General features: G+C 41.8%; 1 protein-coding gene across 13 annotated transcripts in view; it reads right to left on the bottom strand.

Annotated features, from left to right (window-relative positions):
* BBX (BBX high mobility group box domain containing) overlaps positions 1–18,210 on the bottom strand; it is a 150,911-nt gene that overhangs the window by 45,954 nt on the left and 86,747 nt on the right. For all 13 annotated transcript variants that reach the window (XM_086762500.1, XM_086762484.1, XM_086762567.1 and 10 more), the window contains 3 exons: positions 17,628–17,870; positions 11,242–11,440; positions 5,376–5,443 (listed from right to left, as the gene is read on the bottom strand). In XM_086762500.1, the coding sequence (XP_086618626.1) occupies positions 5,376–5,443; positions 11,242–11,440; positions 17,628–17,870 (510 nt within the window). The remainder of the gene's footprint in view (positions 1–5,375; positions 5,444–11,241; positions 11,441–17,627; positions 17,871–18,210) is intronic.

Genomic DNA, 18,210 nt, shown 5'->3' with positions numbered 1-18,210 from the left:
GATGATTAAGCACTGCAATAGCATCAGTGGCGTTTTGTTTCAAGAATCTGCAACCAATGCTCCCCTGAAAACATGAAATCCAAGTGTAGCAACCCCCAGGCCAAGAGGAACTATACCACAGGACAATTTGCTTACGTACACAGTCCAACCTGTTTCTTCCCTGCCATAAAACCAAGCAGTAACAGTGCCTCCTATGATCTATGCTTCCACTATATGTATTAAACACCAGTCAGGATGTTTTATCAGTGTACTGTGGGAGTATACCAACCCAAAGGGCTGCAAATAATATATTTTTAGTGCCTGTCTTTTTGCTTTTTCAGTGGTTTCTGTTACTGTTTTCACTGATGTAATACTTATTACTTCTTTTCTCATGTTTCTGTATGATCTGTTTAAGAAGTCTGTGGCTCAGCAGTGGTGTGGAATGTACCAGTGATGCATACCAATCTTGCTGCTGTTGAGTGACCCATCTCTGAAGGTCTGAGTCTCTGCACTGCTGTGAAATACATAAGGATGCTGCTTGCACGTCTGAACGCTTATTTGGTTATTTCAGGCCACTTCACTGGTGGGATTCTCCCAGGAATAACCAAATTTGGGATTTGGTTCTGCATATAACTTGAATTTTCTGCAGTTTGACCAGCTGCCTTGCATAGCTTAGTTTATGGTGTCTGTTGAAGCAGTGTGTCTGCAAGTGGAGCCTATTCAACACGCCATTTGAAAGGGCACTATTTTGCTTAGGAGAAGCGATGAGAACAAGGAAGCTGCATGAAACCTACCCGCTCTCTGAGGCAGGAGCTGCAGCGCCACACACACCTGAACTCTGCCCGTCTGCCGTAATGGAGAACGCGGCTTTGCAACTTCCTCTGCCTACCTAGGGGCCTGTCCACATGAACGTGTTAACACACACCCGAGCTGGCACAGCACAAACCAGCTCTGAGTTAGGAGCCATTGACTCGTGCCACCCCAGGAGCACTGTGCTGGAGCAGAGAAGCTCTCCCGAGAGGGGCTGTCCCGGCTCAGCCCCTGCAACACCAGCGCAGTAAGGCACTCGCTCCCCGGGCGGGCTCAGAGAGGGAGGACAAGCCTCCTCTTTGCCTCTGAGGCCAAGTGCTGGGTGTCGGGTGCAGCTCATTCACCTTTTGGCACAGCAACCGCATGCCATGGAAGGTGTGAAGTCCAGTTTCCCACAGCTTTGTGTGTCACAGATGGATTGCTGGTGCCTGGGAACTGTGGTCAGAACAATCATACTTTTCCTATCATTTTCTGTTAACTTTAAGAAGTTAATGCTGTTGCCTTCGCTTGACAGAAGCACTAATTTGAGCTTGGTTCTTCTATTCTGCTGCTCCCCACATGCTCCTGACTTGTGAGAAATTTATTATCTCCAGGACTTCTAACCTCCGCCAGGCTGAACCTGATCAAAGCCTTAAAATAATCACTGGAGGGGACGGATGCACAGATAGTGCCATTGCACACATCCCACTTCCTGCCGTAATAAAATATCCTCAATATCTCCTAATTTCTTCTCCTCTTTCCTCCTTACGACTTTCCCTGAGCTGCACCAAGAGATTTTTCAGTTCTGATTTACACCCCAGACATTACCACCCTGCACAGACCCGGTATCGCGTGCAAGGTAACCTTTTGTTCCCAAAGAGATGGAAAGCACAAGAATAATATTTCCATAGCCTCCCTTTCCCTGCAGGGGGAAACGTGTTCTGTACGGGTGCTCTGAAACGGGTCAGGCCAAACGAAGGCCTGACTGTAATGTGCTCTGAAACGGGTCAGGCCAAACGAAGGCGAAGGACAGTCCCTGGCTCTCCTTCCCCACTGAGCGATGCCAGGCTTTAACGCCCTCCTGATGTGCAGAGCAGTGGCAAGGCGGGAAAACTGGTAGAAGAGCCAGGCTTTGGATTGCACGGCAAATCCCGTGATTTCTGGGCAGTAACCTAGAGACAGGCCACTAGGTGCTGCTGTAAGGCAAGCAAAAGGCCTGCCGGGCGAGCAAGGGAGGGAGCTGAGTGGGCCAGCAAGGAGCGCTCCTCAGCCCTTCTGCTCAGGAACCTCTTGTGAGGACCGGGCTTGGCTCAGCACAGGGACAGCAAGCTGGAGCAGATCCCTCTGGTGTTCAACAAAATACGCTCATATTCACACCACAGTCGTGCATAACTGACGAAAGGACCCCAAAGCCAGGTGGAAACTTGCAGCCTGTCCAAGTGTGTTCTTTACTGCTGAAGCTTCTCCTGTGTATCCGCTCAGTAACTCCAGGCACTGCTCGGAAACCAATCATGTACTGACACTGAACTCCGTTATCAGAAGAAAAACTCCCCAGTCTATTGGGAAAAAAAATTACAAAAACAGGAACACAATCGGTGACATGCAGAGATGGCTACTGAAGTCTCAAGGTAATTTGGTAAATATCGCGGCTGTGCCTCTTCCCATCCTCCTGCCAGTGCCTGTTCACGTTGTTACCCAAAATCTGGGCTTCTGACAATTCAAAGGTTTAACATCTGACTTGAAAAGTCCCTACACACCCATTTAACATACACTTGATAGAAAATCAGTGGGTGTTGAATACATTTACATGGGATGAGCAGGCCTGTAAGTATCATCTCCCTCATCTTCTCCCAAGTTCTGAGGCTACGCCGGTGCTGCCCTCCTTTCTATTAAATACTATGATAATCTTAAAAACTGTTAAGACCTGTGCTTACAAGGCCACCCAAGTCTGCATAATCATACACACGCACAAGCAGACAAACTTCACATTGACAGGCAATCTTATGTCTGGCGGTCCCTCAGTTTAAGAACCATATATGCATGTGTATCTCCCATGTACACACACATGCGTGCTTCAGTGATAATGAAGACTACACGATATCATGTAGAGCATTCTTTAAAAAAAATGACACTGCATCTGTCCTTTTTAAAATTAGAAATGTCAACGTTTTAGATATATGACATATATTCATATACTTACATGCATAGTAAAAAAATACCTATATTTTCCATTGTTAAGCAACTTCTGAATGTCTTCACTGACAATACCTCAGCAGCCATCTTAGTACACCAAATTTTCTCCCATGTCAAAACCAGCTCTAACACAACAAAACAAAACCCCCCCTCCACTAAAGAGGAAAGCAACTTATCAATTCTACAACAAATTCTTGAGCTTCTTACTGAGCCTGTCATACCCCCTCCTAGCACGCTCTGCTAACCTCCCAAATGCTGGTTTGAGTGTGAAACTGTTTTCAAGTGTAAGCATGGAAATCGAACCACAGGTTGTCCCATGGGCATGCGAAGTTGAACGTCTTATGTCTCCTCTGTCCACATGCCCGAGGACAGGAAGCCAGAAATGCTGTTCAGCTGTCCAAGACTAAATAGCTTTAGGATCTTTACTGTGTTTTGGGGAAACATAAGCCTAAGAAATATTTGCTCCGTATCTAATCACCACTGAAACACTGAATCAAAAGGAAACAAAGGAAAATTGAAGACACACCAGGGCAGCCAGGCAAAGAAACTGTGGGAGTTTCCCAGTGCACAGAAACACAGGTGGAGACTTAATTCCTGCTGACATGCAGTTAGGAGGACTGAACTTTATCCATTTGGGTCCCTTTGAGAATACCAAGCACCCAAGTTGTTCTGGAGAATGTATTTTACATAGCGAACACAATGCAAGAATCGGAGATGTGCAGTTTTGTTCCTTGGGAAAGTGCTTGGACACCTATCTGCTTCTCAGATGGTGTAGGATCATCAAAATATGATAACTCATTAGTAAGTATGGGCTACTGGTCCATTATGATTCTAACAACAGCAAAGAAACCCCTCAAATAGTGTTGTCCAGGCTGTATTTATGACAATTATTTTGCTCTACATTTTGGGGGAAAGCAGATTACACAGCTTGCCTCTTTGATGTGGAGGGCCAGGTTTCAAAAGAAGTCTACAAGCCCAAAAGAGCACAGCATAGTATAGCTTATACATAAAGTAGATATTACACGACAAGCCATATTGAAGCTCCTGTCAGAAAAAAAACGAGGTTTATGTAGGCACACGGGAATCGTTTCTTTCACTCAAAGAAAACTCTAATTTTCATACACTAATGTTCATATACTAAAACAATTACACAACATCATTTTTGATTTGTCTCTAAAGCAACATGTAGGTTTTATTTCTTCACTGCCACCTGAAATTGTACTACTTGAGGAACTTTTTATGCAAAACTGTGAAAGCTCAACTCACAAAGTCATAGCAAAGACCCTTCTTAATGGAACTGAGTATCTGTGACTACAATACACCTTTCCTCTCATATAAACATTACAGCATAGTAAAAACAGTTTCTAAACTCCAAGTCAAGAGATTTGAAGTTTGAAAACTGTAAGACATTCTCATTTTAGCTCAAAATAATACATTTCTTTTCACTTCTCTCCTAACCTTACCCTAGTATATTGTATTTTTCATGCTGCAGCACAGAAAGCCAATACCTACATCTGCACAAAGATTTCCACTGCTCAAACCAGTGTGCAAAGCATTGAGGAGTCTTGGCCCAGTCTTGGCAGTATAGGAGCAATCCATCTCAAATGCATTGCATGTTCCGCATTTAGGGGTATTAAATATAGATAGTTAATTGTTGCTTTTCTTCCCAATAACACCAAAAAAATAAACCCTCCTCACTTTCACGGCTCTTCTTTACAGGCTAGAGATTTATGGCAGTGACTATGTATTTCATCCAACATACAAGCCATCTTTTGAACGGTTTTCAAACCTAGTCCAAAAAATAGATCATAAATAACAATCAGTTTAAAGAAAGACCAGAGGACTCTGCAGGAACACTTTTATTTACAAGACTCCGTGGTCAAAACAAAATGTTTGTGATGGCAACTGAACTACAAGCTTCTTTTTAGACATACAGACCTAGTGAACAGGAGTGGACTGCAAAACTTTGACTACCTGTTAGCACTTGCATGGTTTCAGAACAGAAATTATTAGGTATTTAATTTGCTATTAGTGCCAAGGCCACAGTTTTGTGAGGCATTGCACAAGCATATGAAATCCTCGCCCAAATGAGCTTGCAAACCACTTGTTTTGTTAACACAGTCACTGTATTTCAACCCTTCTACCTGTGACAATATCCTCTCACGGAGTGCACTTGCCTGGCCTGATCAAATATTCAACTCAGCAGAATTAATATTGAACCTATATAAAAACTGGGCCCACCCTCTGCATTCACGGTTGGGATACAAGATTCATATCACAGGGCTCACACTTCAGTCCCACCTGAGGTTACCCAAGATGTATCTTAAATTTCTTTTTTCACTGGTCAAATATTCCTCCTCAGAGCTCTCTTTGAACTGAGAGCTCGCGGTAAGGGAGAGAAGAGAGTTCCTTACCTCTTGTGCAGTCAGGGCATGTTCCCCTGCTAGAAGCAGCATACTGAGGCCACCCATTTGTGTAGGATCTGTTAAAAGAGTAAAACCAAGACTTAAGTTTACTAATTTGCTTGTTTAAAGAACCTACCATTTGCAGCATTAAACCCCCAAAAGACTACTTGTCACAGACACTCTAAGCAAGCTGCCATAAAAGGCGGTTCAAGAGAATCACAAATAACCATTTCTGTACCCTCTGGGAGAGGCTTTCAAAGCTGTTTGAAGGATTTAATTGGATTTGTGTGCTTAACACCCCACTGTGCGGATTTACAATTTTACTGCCAAAGGTTTTATGTACTACAGAGATGGATATCTTTAAAACAGCAACTGTAATGATCTCATACATAAATATACACAAAGATGCCCTAATACTGCACATGTTTATAACTCCATGGATGCTCCTACCAAGGGAGTGGTTCCCTTCCTTAGCCACTGAACAAGTAAAAAGATGTAACAAGATGACAAGATCAAGCTCTGAAGCAAAATTCCTATTTTCATTGAGCTTTAATTTAAAGCTGCATCTAGTGATGAAAAATGCCAGCCTGACAGCTCTGAAGCATGAAGCACTTGATCCTCTGTGCCAGAACAGCCCAGGCGCTGGCCAGGCAAGTCGCCTGCCTACTTGTTGCCCTGCCAATACATTATATAATTGAGGAAAGTAAAATGGAGATAGAAATATTCTTTCTCCAAGTATTTGATGCTGACAGCTTCTCGCCTCCAGCCTTCCCGCACCTCAGGAGCTCGGAAAATGACAACGAGAAGTGAAAGCAATGAACACTGGCACTACATTACTCATGGAGGGGCTTTTCCAGTCACAACAGTGGTTGCTCTTCATCACTATGAAAACTAATTGTCTGATTCTGAGAAAGCATCTTGGAAGCAATGCAGGGGCCCGATTTAACAGAGTGTCACGTACACAGAAGGAGGTAGTCTGTGGCCTAAATTTCTCACACAACAGCCATAACATGAGAGAAAGGGAAACATTATCCTTGCTGTACTGCTGAGACACCAACTTCAGTAACGACGAAACACCAAAGATAAGTAACTTTCCCCAGGTTTCACTAAGCATGCACACAACGTTTTCCAATTTCCTTTCGCTAAACTACACAAAAACTCTCTCTACAACATACATTACATGTGCCCAGGTCTGTTCCCTGGAATGGAGGCCAACTGGCATAACTACCCTTGTCCATTTGGTTACATTCTGTTACACAAAACTGGGATGCAGAGTAGCTGCATCCAAAATGCCCACTGGGAAATCCCCTGGCCCATTCCCACCCACGAGTGGTGCCAAGGAATTTCTTGAGCTTTTCAGCTGACATGGACAAAACATGTACCTGTAAACCTCCAAATGATTTAGCGCTACAGATGATCAAGGTCCAGTTCATGGGAATACTCACTGGTGCTGTTTAGCTCAACACTACAGATGCTGCCAAAGTTCTCTCTCAGACAGCATCTTGTACTGACATTCACGGGGTTTTTCCAATACTCTCTTAAAACGTGAATAAAGCAGACTCATCCACTATCCCAAAGACAGAAAAGTGGCTCATTATCTTAAGAACACAACTTAAATAGCATCTGGCTTCAAACCCAATGTTCAACTGGAATTAATTTTTTTCCTTTACCATAATAACAAGCAGTAGGTGTGTGGGGTTTTTTTGGTAGTGTTTTTTTTTTTAAGAAAAAAAAAAAAAGACTTTTTACTTTTAAATAAAAAAGAGAATAAAATATATTAAGTTTCTACAGAGAGGCAAGGTGCTAATAGAAGCGTAGGATCTAGTAACAAGAAGTGGTTGAAGAAATGGAGACAGAAAATAGCAAGGGACATCAAGTACCTAAGCACAATTCCTAAGTGAAGTGATCCTGGCAGCACAGCACTTTTTGCCATCAAAACACTTGATCAGGAACAGTTCAGTCCTCCAAACAAGAGGACATCGAGCAATTAAGAAGTGACACATAGCTTGAAAGATAATGCCTGAGCAGGCAGTTAATTTGGATGAAGGAGAGAAAGGAAGAGATCTCCAGGCCCATCAACTTACTGAGCTCCATGTTAAACAGTAAAGGCTTGGCTGGTTGGTTTCTACTTTCTTTAATCCCATTGAAAGGCTGTTGCAGAACCTAAATCTTCTAAGTATTAAGAGCTTTCTTCCAGTTTTCAGCTTAAATTTACTCAGGGCCAGGCGGTACACATATTCTTCTGGTGCCCGCATCTTTAGGATTAAATAACTGTTCTCCCTAAATGGTATTTCCCTCTTCTGCGTTTATCAGGAGCCATCCTACTCCTTTTCCACTTGCTTTCCTAGCCTAAGCAAATCAACATTTCCTGATCTCGTCGAGCATGTCCATCTCCCACAGTTCCAGTGATCCCTGTATCTCTCCTCTCCAGTTATTCCAGGGGGAGACCATCTTTCTTGTACGTGAAATCACCATCAGGGCAACCACATCAGATGAGCTGTGCCCTGTTCAATTAACTCTTCTCTACGGTTCCTGAAAACACGGTTTGCCTGACACACTGCAGTACAGCACTTTCTTATGTTCACATCACACTGACAGCTCCCAACTGCTCTCTTGTGTTTCACTTCAGTTATCTGTGGGTCTTCTTCCCCTTCTCAGTTTTGGCCAACCGGAGAACACTCAGCTTTAAAATTCTTCCCCCTCTTCTAAATATCTTCTTGGTGGTCTCAGCTTTCTGCCCTTCAAATAAGTAGCTTATCGTAACAGGACAAGGATAGGACTGTTTTTTCCCCCCAAGTAAGCAAATACTTAAACTGTTTATTTAAATATAAAAATTAAGATGAAGGCAAAAAATTACAGCTAAGTGGAAAGTGAAAGTTTAATTTAGTGCTTAAACAACTTGACTACTTATGCTGCAGCTGTAGCAGAGGGCTGGCACTTACAAAAATCCTTCTACTAAATTACAAAATAACTTCATCTAAGGAAAGACAAAATATACATATGCAAACACTGCCATACCTCATAGCGCCTTTTCAGTGCAACAACGTTTCTCTTATGGCACTCAGAGCTTACTGGTACGAAAATTTAAGAATTTTAAGTGCTATTTTAAAGCAATTTACAGTTAAAGCAACAGTAGTGAGAAAATAGCACACATTTATTTGCAGAATGGGAGGCAATTCATGACTTTCTCAATAGGTCTTAATACTGACGAAACTTAAAAGCATCACACTACTGGGGAATGACATACTTTGTTAGTACCTGTCTGGTTAGAAACTCAGTAAGGCTGGCTTGTTCATCATTGCAATTTTTCAGTCAGAGGAAAGAAAGAGCCGAGGAAGAACTAAGCAGAAAGGCCACAAGCAAGTATCAGTTTCAACTAACTTTTACCTGGGTGCAGAATTAAGCTTCTTTCTAAAAAACAAAAATTGCATCTCTATCAAGATACTGCCTACTCTAGGAAACGTTCTTTTTCCACCCTCTGCTTGACTAAAAAGCTTTTTGGCTCAGACGGTTTTCTTCTGACGCAGAAACGTGAAAGTATTGGGAATCTTGCACGTTTGTATAGCTGTTGCTCACTTAACTCTAGTTCTGTGAGTAGACGTAGCGATGCTCACCTTCACCTGCAAAGAGCAGTTGTCTTTGCCCTATGCCCTACAACGGATCACAGGTGAGCCATGTGATGAGAAAAATATGCTCAGTTACAGCTTCCAGGATGGATGAGTGAGAACACCACCAGTGCATTTGCAGGTCAGAAGCCCAATGCTGGTGCCACACCTCAGGTTCTTGACACAATGATAGGTTAACATGAGAGGCTTAAAAGCGAAGTGGTTATTGCTGGAATGCCAAAAACAGAGATATGGCTCGTGTAGGGCTTAAAAAAAAAAAAAAAGAAAAAAAAAGAAAGGAAGATCTTATTCTCTATGCATTACATTTTCCAAAATGAAATATTATATGTAAAAAGCAATCAAGATAGGATTAACAACTATCAAAAAACAAGTAAAACATATTTCCTGGAATGATTCTGGAATCATATAATCCCTGTCCTGAGGAAGCTATTTGCCTTGAAGATGCAAGGCAGTCAGCGGCATTTCAAAGGTAAAAATGTTTCCGAGGTGGTTCAGCTACATTTTAGTTCATCAGCTAGTATATAGTCCGGATTTTATAAGAGGTTGTGCTGGACAGAAGAATCAGAGTTGGATTGAACTATCACATGAAGTCAAGGAGAGAAGAACACAACAAAACATATTTAGCACAAATTGGTGTATAGCTGACAAAACAGTAATTCATTTGGCATGGCAGACTTGTCATGATTTGGATGCTGCTAACATCTCTGTCAGAAGCTGTCATTATCTTATGAGCTACTGCTCTACTCAATAAATAGCCAGCCTTCATTGGCATGAGGACAGGAGTGAGGCCCCTATGAATCGCTATGCTCACTGACTCAGTCTGCAGTAAAAAAAAAAAAAGGGGGGGGGGGGGGGAAATCACATGTAGCACAAAAGGGCCTTCTTCAGAAATCAATGGCTCTATAGATATAACAATGGATCTGATTAGTTTCTAATTAATTCTTAAGTTCTCTGTCCTCTGCTCTGACAGGTGTTGATTCGAGATCTCTCTGTACTCAGAAACTCTGCATCTGGACAGCCCAGCAGGAGTGGTGGGGGATGGCAGACAGGAAGACTAAGGCCTACTACTCATTCTTTCTGTTAAGTCAATAAACCTTTAAGGAGTATAGAAGCTACTCCTCTGATAGCAAAAGCAGAATAAGATGAAGGGGTTTGTGATTTTTAGAACTGGTTTCCCATATATCATAACTATGCAGCATGAAAAACTTTATTTTGATCACATTTCACAGTTTCTTTATAGCCAGAAGGAATTTCATTACAGGGATTTTCGTAACGCTATGCTGGTAAAAAGGTATATACGCCTTTTTGTCTCTTTTTATCCTTTTACACTTGCTCCATAAAACCATTTTCCACTCTCCAGCTCACGTCCCTCTAAGCAGAAAAGTCCTATTTGCCACACATTTGTCATAAACTAGCTAGAATACCAAAAAATTTCAAACACATCAGTATTTATAAGATTGGAAACTTTAAATTGAAAAAAAAAAAAAAAAAAAAAAAAGGGTGGTAGGGGCAAAATTATTTTGTACCTTGACTGTTAAGTTCTTAAGTTGCCAGTATTTAACATTGAAGTCTTCTATTTCAAGGTCATGATTGCAACAGTTCTGCTGTTTGTGGAGATTAGTGAGAGATTATCTGCCTTTCACCAGTTCAGGCGCTCCACCTACACTTATTCACAGATTCATTTATTTATTTGTTTTTAATGTTTAAAAGGTTAGAATCCACCCCTCCAAGGTATAATGGGCAGAAAAGTATATTTTAAGTGAAATTAAATTACTCTTCTCTTGATTTAAATAGAAAAAGTTAGCTCCAGTAGTACATTCATCCACAGGAACTTTAACACCTCCAACTTTACAGACACCCATGAATTATTTTCGTAAAAAGCAAATTACTAAACATAGTACAAAGTAGTATGAAAGAGAAAAAGAATGAACACAATCAGAATTTTCCTTTTTGATCAGAAAATGAAAATTTCTAACAGCAGACATGCTGGAATTAAGAATCAATCAAATCTGGAGTTATGATGGCACATATCTGGACTCAATTACTGAAAGCAATCACGCACTAAGGAAAATTTGAGAAAGTTGTTATGCAGAGGTGTAATTAGAGTCTTGGCAACCTAATTTGGGACACTAAAGTTATTTGCACTACAGCACTATGTGCAGTAAACTGGTATTGCAGTTCAATTTCAATGCCACATCCTCAAACAAAACAAGGATGCTATGTCTGAGTAACATGGATGGAAATCTGACCTGCCATCCCGAAGTTAAGCTGTGGCATTTCTTCATTTTTTGTCACCTTCCTCGGGCTTGGTAAATCTTTTGCGGAGTCTGATGCAAAGGCCCATAGCTTTTTCCTGTTTGTAATAGTCGACGTCTGGGTTTTCACAGGTTTGTTGGTTGTTGGGCACCACTTGTACCCTGGATTTGCCTTCAGAAATGCATCTTTGTACTAGAAAGGAAAAGGAAAATTACCAGTCATGACATTATACTTTCCATAGGGCTACAGAGTGCACTGCGTGTAAGAGGATTTAATACAGTAAACAATCCTTAAATATCTTGATTTTTTAACAGTTTAATCATATGCTTTGAGTCTGACCACCAACACAAACTAATAAGAAGAAATATTAATATAAGTAGAGCTGTATTTAAAAAAGTGAGGTGTCTCTTTCCTCTCTTGAGGATTTATCACCCAGAGCAGGCTGAAGTTCTGATCCTGCAAACTGCTCCCCAGTGCCTGTACACTCGCTCTCTGGGAAAGAGACAGCTATTTGCATTCTTTTGCAGGTACAATCTTTGTTTACTTTCCAGTTGAAAATGGAATGAAAATATACATTTAGCAATAAATGCAGCACGATGCTCCTTACTTTGCATTCATTTTTCTCTAATAGTTCTGTATTTTACAATGTTTGAGTATATGCTTTCCCAAAGCAGGCACCAAAAATAAACCACTACAGCCAGTATCATCTCATTTTTAGTTAACTTCTGGTACATCACCCCAGCGTTCTTTCAAAAATGTATCATGCTGCATGGCTGCATAAAACAAACTTAGACCATTTAAAACTTCCTTTGGCCTTGAGCACACAGCACACATCTCAGCTGTTTGGTATGTTCTTGGTATGAGGGAGCAAAACAAACCAAGTCAGACTACACATGGAGGAGGGTGGGGGAAAGGATCCTACACAGTTTGGGGGGTTGGGGGAAGGACAGGGACCTATTTATTCACAAAATGCAATGGTGGCGTTTTCCAGGTATCTTGCTGACCAGACCTAACAAGATTTTTTTAATGTTAACAGCAACAAAAAGAGCAAATTTCAGTATTTTAAATGTGTTGCTATGCAAGGTAGAGAATGCATGAATCAGAGGAACGTGCAATGCATTCCAGCTGCAAATGTTTGCCTCACAACTGACAGGGGCGTACAGCACTGGCTGCTGTGGGAGCCTACCCAGTAAGTACCAGTGCTGACCGAAGGGAGAAGGACACCCCCTCATGAGCTAAGTAGCTCTCTCGATGGGTGGCAAATGACCAAAAGAATGGTTTTATCCTGAAGTACACAGCAGGGCAGCTGCAGGAAGTTTCTTCTGTGATTACACATGTTCCCACCCACCCAGCAGTCATCAGTCCAGTTACCGCACAGAGAAGCGCCTATGTTTCACCGACATTCCTATACAGAAACACAGGCAGAGAGGAAAAAAAAAAAAAAAAAAAATTCCTTGGGTATCAAACATAGAAATAGCACTGAAAACCTTGTCCTCTGATAAAGTCACTGCAGTGTTTTCCCAAATCAATAAATGACATGCCTTGAGGCTGGATCACCGTCACAATACTTTTATTTCCACCTCAAATTTATCAGCTGGCACTTGCTACCTCCAGACTGCAGTCAGGATAAAAACAATTCCGTTTACAAGAAGCACAGCATTGTGTGAACCTGTTGTGTGAAGTCCTGTATTTATAGAAATGGCTATAAATAATAAAAATCTGCAGGGACTGCTGACCCACATACACACTGTTTTTTTCTGAATACAGTGTATGTTAAATCTGCAAACTAAGGACTGCAACACCTCTCACCTCACCCCTTTTTCCCATCCCCTCAGTTCGGTTTGGGAGCTCAGTACAGCATAAAAATAGCCTGGTGGAGGGAAGGGAAGGGGAGGCGGAAAGGAAATACAGAGAGAAGCAGCTTTGCCTTCCATTGTTAAAGCCACAGCCCACTCACAAATCGTGTTTCCAGCCTGCAGAGTGAAAAGCACAGAACTGCTAGCAACGAGGTACATGAGCTCTTCACATCAGCGTTGCTGCTTTGAGTAACCGAATTATTCTATGGAGTCATCTGACAAGCTGACAGGCTGCCCATCAAATGAGAACCAGAATGCATGCCGTTTGCGAGAGGAGGTAGTCATAAGCTTTTAATCAGTTTCTGACAAGAACAATTCAAGTGAGGTGGTGTATTAACGGATTTTTTTTCCTCTGGAAAGCCAAGAAGGGAACAGTAACTGCACTTTCCGAAGGGGAGAGAGCAAATTGAGGGAGGACAACTCATCGGCCCCTTTCACAGTTTCAACACTCAAGATAAATGAAAATGTAAAAAGCTAAACAACGGCCAAGCAGTAGTTTTATAAAATGCATACAGTGGCCTAACCCAAATCTCAGGAAGACTTTCAGTATTGACTTTTATGACTATCAGACCAAGGCCTAAAACGAAACGATAGATTCTGCTTGCCAGTTCATGAGAAGATAACTTAAATGAGCTACACAGTAACAAGAAAACGCCACAGGCAACAGCGGAGCTTACAGTTTTCCTCCATTCGACCAACTGTGCAGTAAACTAACCTAACACTGTCAGTCCAAGGATGTCTCCAAAATTGCTTGGAAAAAAATAAAAGGTAAGTCCTTAACCTGGAATGCAAAGATACCACCTTGGTTCACACATATGAGTGGCAAGGATGGCCTGAGAGGGTCATGTCCCAAAGTTCCAGGTAAGATTTAAAAAAAAGCACAGGATATGTTTGTGTGATCAGTCTGACGTATCATTTCTGTTTTGTGAAAGCCTGGGAAGGATGTGTTTTGCAGTGGGATTGGTGCAATATTTGAGGTGAGGTTAAAAAAGGTGCTGCGCTTCAGTGCAACTCCGAGTTGCTTTCATCACCAAATAAAAAAAAAGATTTGCTTTCTCCAATGTGGTGGGGACAGGAGCTCCAAAGTGGATTACAGCTACACCTCAGAGTAGCAGTTAGCACGCGCTTAACTTTATATGTATGCTTAAATCCCACCAACTGGATATCAAATGTCACATGAATCCCATAGATCTAACAAAAACAAAACCAAAAACTCCCCAGAAAATGCTACACTCAGTTTTTCACTCCTGACAGATGCAGGGTACGCATTAGACGTTACGGTCCATACGTCACCCAGTGAACTCGCCAGACTCCAGCCTGGAAGCCAGAATGTTTTGTCCCCTCCTACCCTGAGGTGGCTGCCAAGGCAGTGGCACAGCAAGCTCCCAGTCAGGCTGACTGTCCCCACAAAACCACTGGCCAAGCACTCGCAGGGAGAAGCGTTCAGCTCTGTCCCTGAATGGCAAAAGCCTGGATTTATCAGGCTGCTCCCTACAAGAAACAATCCCGACTGCCTGGATCTTGCCAATGCAAAGACATATTTTAAAAAGTGAAGTATTTTCTAGCAAGAGAAACAGGGCTTGACCAAGAATAACCTCATTGGATATCTTCCAAGGCAGCTGAACACTCCTGTAAGAGTTAACAGAAGAACACTACCCCTGTTATTGCAGTAACTAAAAATGCTGAAGCAGTTTCATGAATGGGCAGAATTAACTGTCCCTTCAGTGAAGGGAAAAGCTTACAAATGGCAGTAACACTTATCCTTCTGCTTGGGAGTATTTATCAGCTACTGGGGAGTACTTATCATCCTCTAGAATGAAACTTTCAAAGTTAAGTTGATCTACAAAGTTTGTAGGAAATAAATAGAAAGCTTGCTCCTAAAGGAAACACCAGCAGAAGCTCACACTGAGCTCTGCAAGCACAGTATGAGGTCTCCAGGGCAGGTATTGCTACAAGAGACCATAAACCACAAGACTGAAAAGAGAGATCATGGGGATAGTTTTTCTCGGTAATTAAGGCACCCCACGGTACAGACAGGTACATAACAGGATTTTTCAAAAGTGCCTACATGAACCATAGACCCCATTAACCTCTCAGTGGGAACCACAGTCCAACCCAAACTTCTCATAATTCCGCTTGGCAAAATGTTTAGGTGTCTCACTATCTTCCAAAATCCTAGATTATGCATATAGCTAGATATGTGTAAGCAAATATGCCAACGCCTTGATTTGCACGCTGCTGAGATAGTATCAGCTGCCGGTACTAAGCAGGTGGGAAACTGAAAGCTGCTTGCCTGAAGTTTGATCTGAGGTGACTGAGTTTGTAAACTCTGGCTTCAAGTAGTAAAAATATTCTCGAGACTGAAAAACAACATGGGTTGTAGCCATTGCAGTAGGGACCACTTCTGTCAGGCCCATGTGTATCTCTGGAAGAGCAACTCGGATGCTCAGGGTACACAAGACATATTTGTGGGGGTAGCAGACATGGCACAGGGTCCTTTTGGAGACGTGTGCCCTGCCAAGGCAGTGGTTAGAGGCTACGCAGTGAAAACTGGAAGTCAAAGGGCACTGAAAAGCTACATTTAAGTAACAGAAGCTCATTCACTGTATTTTAAACATCAATGAGCTTATACATACAGGTACTCAAACAGAAGATTATTGGTGCAACGGTAATTTTATGTCCTTCCAAAGGCATTCACCTTCTTGACTTTTAACTAAGCTCTCCTTAGGAAAAAGAAAAATAGCAATAAATGGTTTGCACTAGAGTTGACATTAACATCTTATTGACAGTCTCAGCAGCAAGCCTAACTACAAAAGTGAGTACTAAAACAAAACTGATCCACACATAGAGAAGAGGCCTGTTGGTGAAGAAGGCCCAAATATATTAAATAACACATAACAGCTGCTAATTATTGTTGTAAGATACAACTGTTTAAAGAATAAAAATTATATGCTATCTCTCTTCTACACGTTCTTGGAACCAGTTGTAATGATGTAAAGTGCTTAGATTTATTGTTTTGCTTCGACGTTGAATATGCAATTTGTTCTTCATGCCAAGAAAAACAAATAAATCACTTCAGGAACAATGATTTCTACAACAATATGATTAATAGTTTCAGATTTGTCACTTCATACAGAAGCTCTGCAATTATTTTCCTTCTTAATGAATGAGTTCCCTTCAGTAAGACAAAAGGCTAAGAAAAAACAGTCACATCAGGTTTGTTTCTTCCAAATATTATTTCTTCATTTTCATCTTTTCTTCCTCTGTATCTGTACTGTATCTTCTAATTGCCTTTTTCTCACACACTTCAAGAAGCATCATTAATTTGTAAGTGGGAATGCAGAACAAATCAGAAATGGTTGGACAAAGCTGATACTCAAGTAATTCAACACTGTCACAGACGAGGAACTACATAGGTATGACAGACTCCGCTTCGAAAAGGACCTGCCATGCAGAACACTTTGTTTTTCCTGTGGATCGTTCCATGCTCACACAAACCACTGAACAGCATATGCATGTGTTAACAGTAGCAGACAACTTTGGGTGACAGGGCAGGCACAGGTAATAGTTTCCCCAATTGTTTCACAGCTAGCTGCACTTCTTGTAATGCACTAGCATTACCTGACAAATCAGAGAGATGATCTTCCTTCTCACTCACCCTCCATTATTTTTTCTAAGATCAAATTCAGTGGTGACCTGCAATCTACATCACACAGGTAACTACAGGGATCTGGTTTTGGGGTGATGTTATCAGCTTAAGTAACTGGCTGTGCATATCTCACTCTACTGCTGATACCCGCAGCCTCCTTGGGGCCAGCTTACCAAGCCAACTACTTCTTAAAAGGCCTCATTTAAATTTTAAGTTGACATAAAGATACTTTGTGAAATACAGGGATAAATCTTTTCTCCCTGTTCCCAGTTAAAGGATTCTGACTATGTATTGCTGATTTGGGTACTGGACTCTGCCTTACCAAAGGTTCCTCTATCAGAATCCGGTTAACAATACATAGGGAGAGTACTTCATGAAAACACTAATAATTTTAAAATTCTTTAGCATCAAAGGTAAAAAGGGACTACATTTGTTGATTATGCTTTTGGTTTGGTTCACTTGCATTATAATAGCGACCTGTGTTATTGATACCAAATGCACAGCTTGAGCTAAGTATCACTAGTCAGCTGACACGGAACTGTATGTTATAGTTTTCAGTGGCCGCTATCCACATGCTAATGCTTGTACCACAGGAATTATCAGGTGATGTGTATCACAAAGCGCATATATTTGTACCAATGACTACTAGAGCCAGGTGAGTTTGTGTACACAGACCAATCTATTTTCATGCTGGTTCAAAGGAACAAGTGAACCAAAGCAAGAACAGCAGCTGCTCTGGGAACCGTAATCCCATTGGGGAAGCTGAGGAACTCAGGGAAGAGAAAGACCCCATAGAAAACATTTAAAATACAGAGAAACAGAAGACAAATAGGTAATGAACTCCCTTTACATCCACCGTTCAGACAGAACATACCTCCTTGGCCATGTCAGTGTATTTCTGCTTTTCTTTTGGATCTAGAACAGCCCACCAATCTGCCAAGATCTTGGTTGCGCCACGATTATCGAGGCGAGGGTGTTCTTTTCGCACAAGAGAGCGATGGCGTTTGCAGAACAAGAGAAATGCATTCATAGGTCGGCGAGCTCGTTGCTCCGAGGACTCGTCATCTTCAGTTTCATCAGCATCCTGCTCTAAACCGTCAGCGCCAAGGAGCGGCACCTAGCCAAATCAAAAGGGAAGGAGTGTAAACTCCGTTATCCACGCTTCTCACAGAGACCGAGAGTCCGTATATGCTGCATGTGAACAAAGGAGGTGCACACAGATACAAAGGGCTGTCTCCAAAGGCCATCCATTCTGTTCAGAAGACCCAGAGTTCTACATCAAACCTCCTCACCTGGCAGTCCAAGGTTCATTCATTCATGCTCTCTGCAAGACTTAACTCTGACTTGCAAATGGAGCAGGTTTCTAAGCTGAGGACCACTATCTAGTAACAGTCCTAAATGGGCTAGAGGGAAGAGATCCTTCCTATCCCCTTTTCTACAACCTAGGAATCATCTCA

Source organism: Chlamydotis macqueenii, chromosome 1 (genome assembly GCF_036417535.1).
Source record: "Chlamydotis macqueenii isolate bChlMac1 chromosome 1, bChlMac1.mat, whole genome shotgun sequence".
NCBI classification, from domain to species: Eukaryota; Metazoa; Chordata; class Aves; order Otidiformes; family Otididae; genus Chlamydotis; species Chlamydotis macqueenii.
The sequence above is the reverse complement of the archived record's forward strand: the minus strand, read 5'-3'. Positions and strand labels throughout refer to the sequence as shown.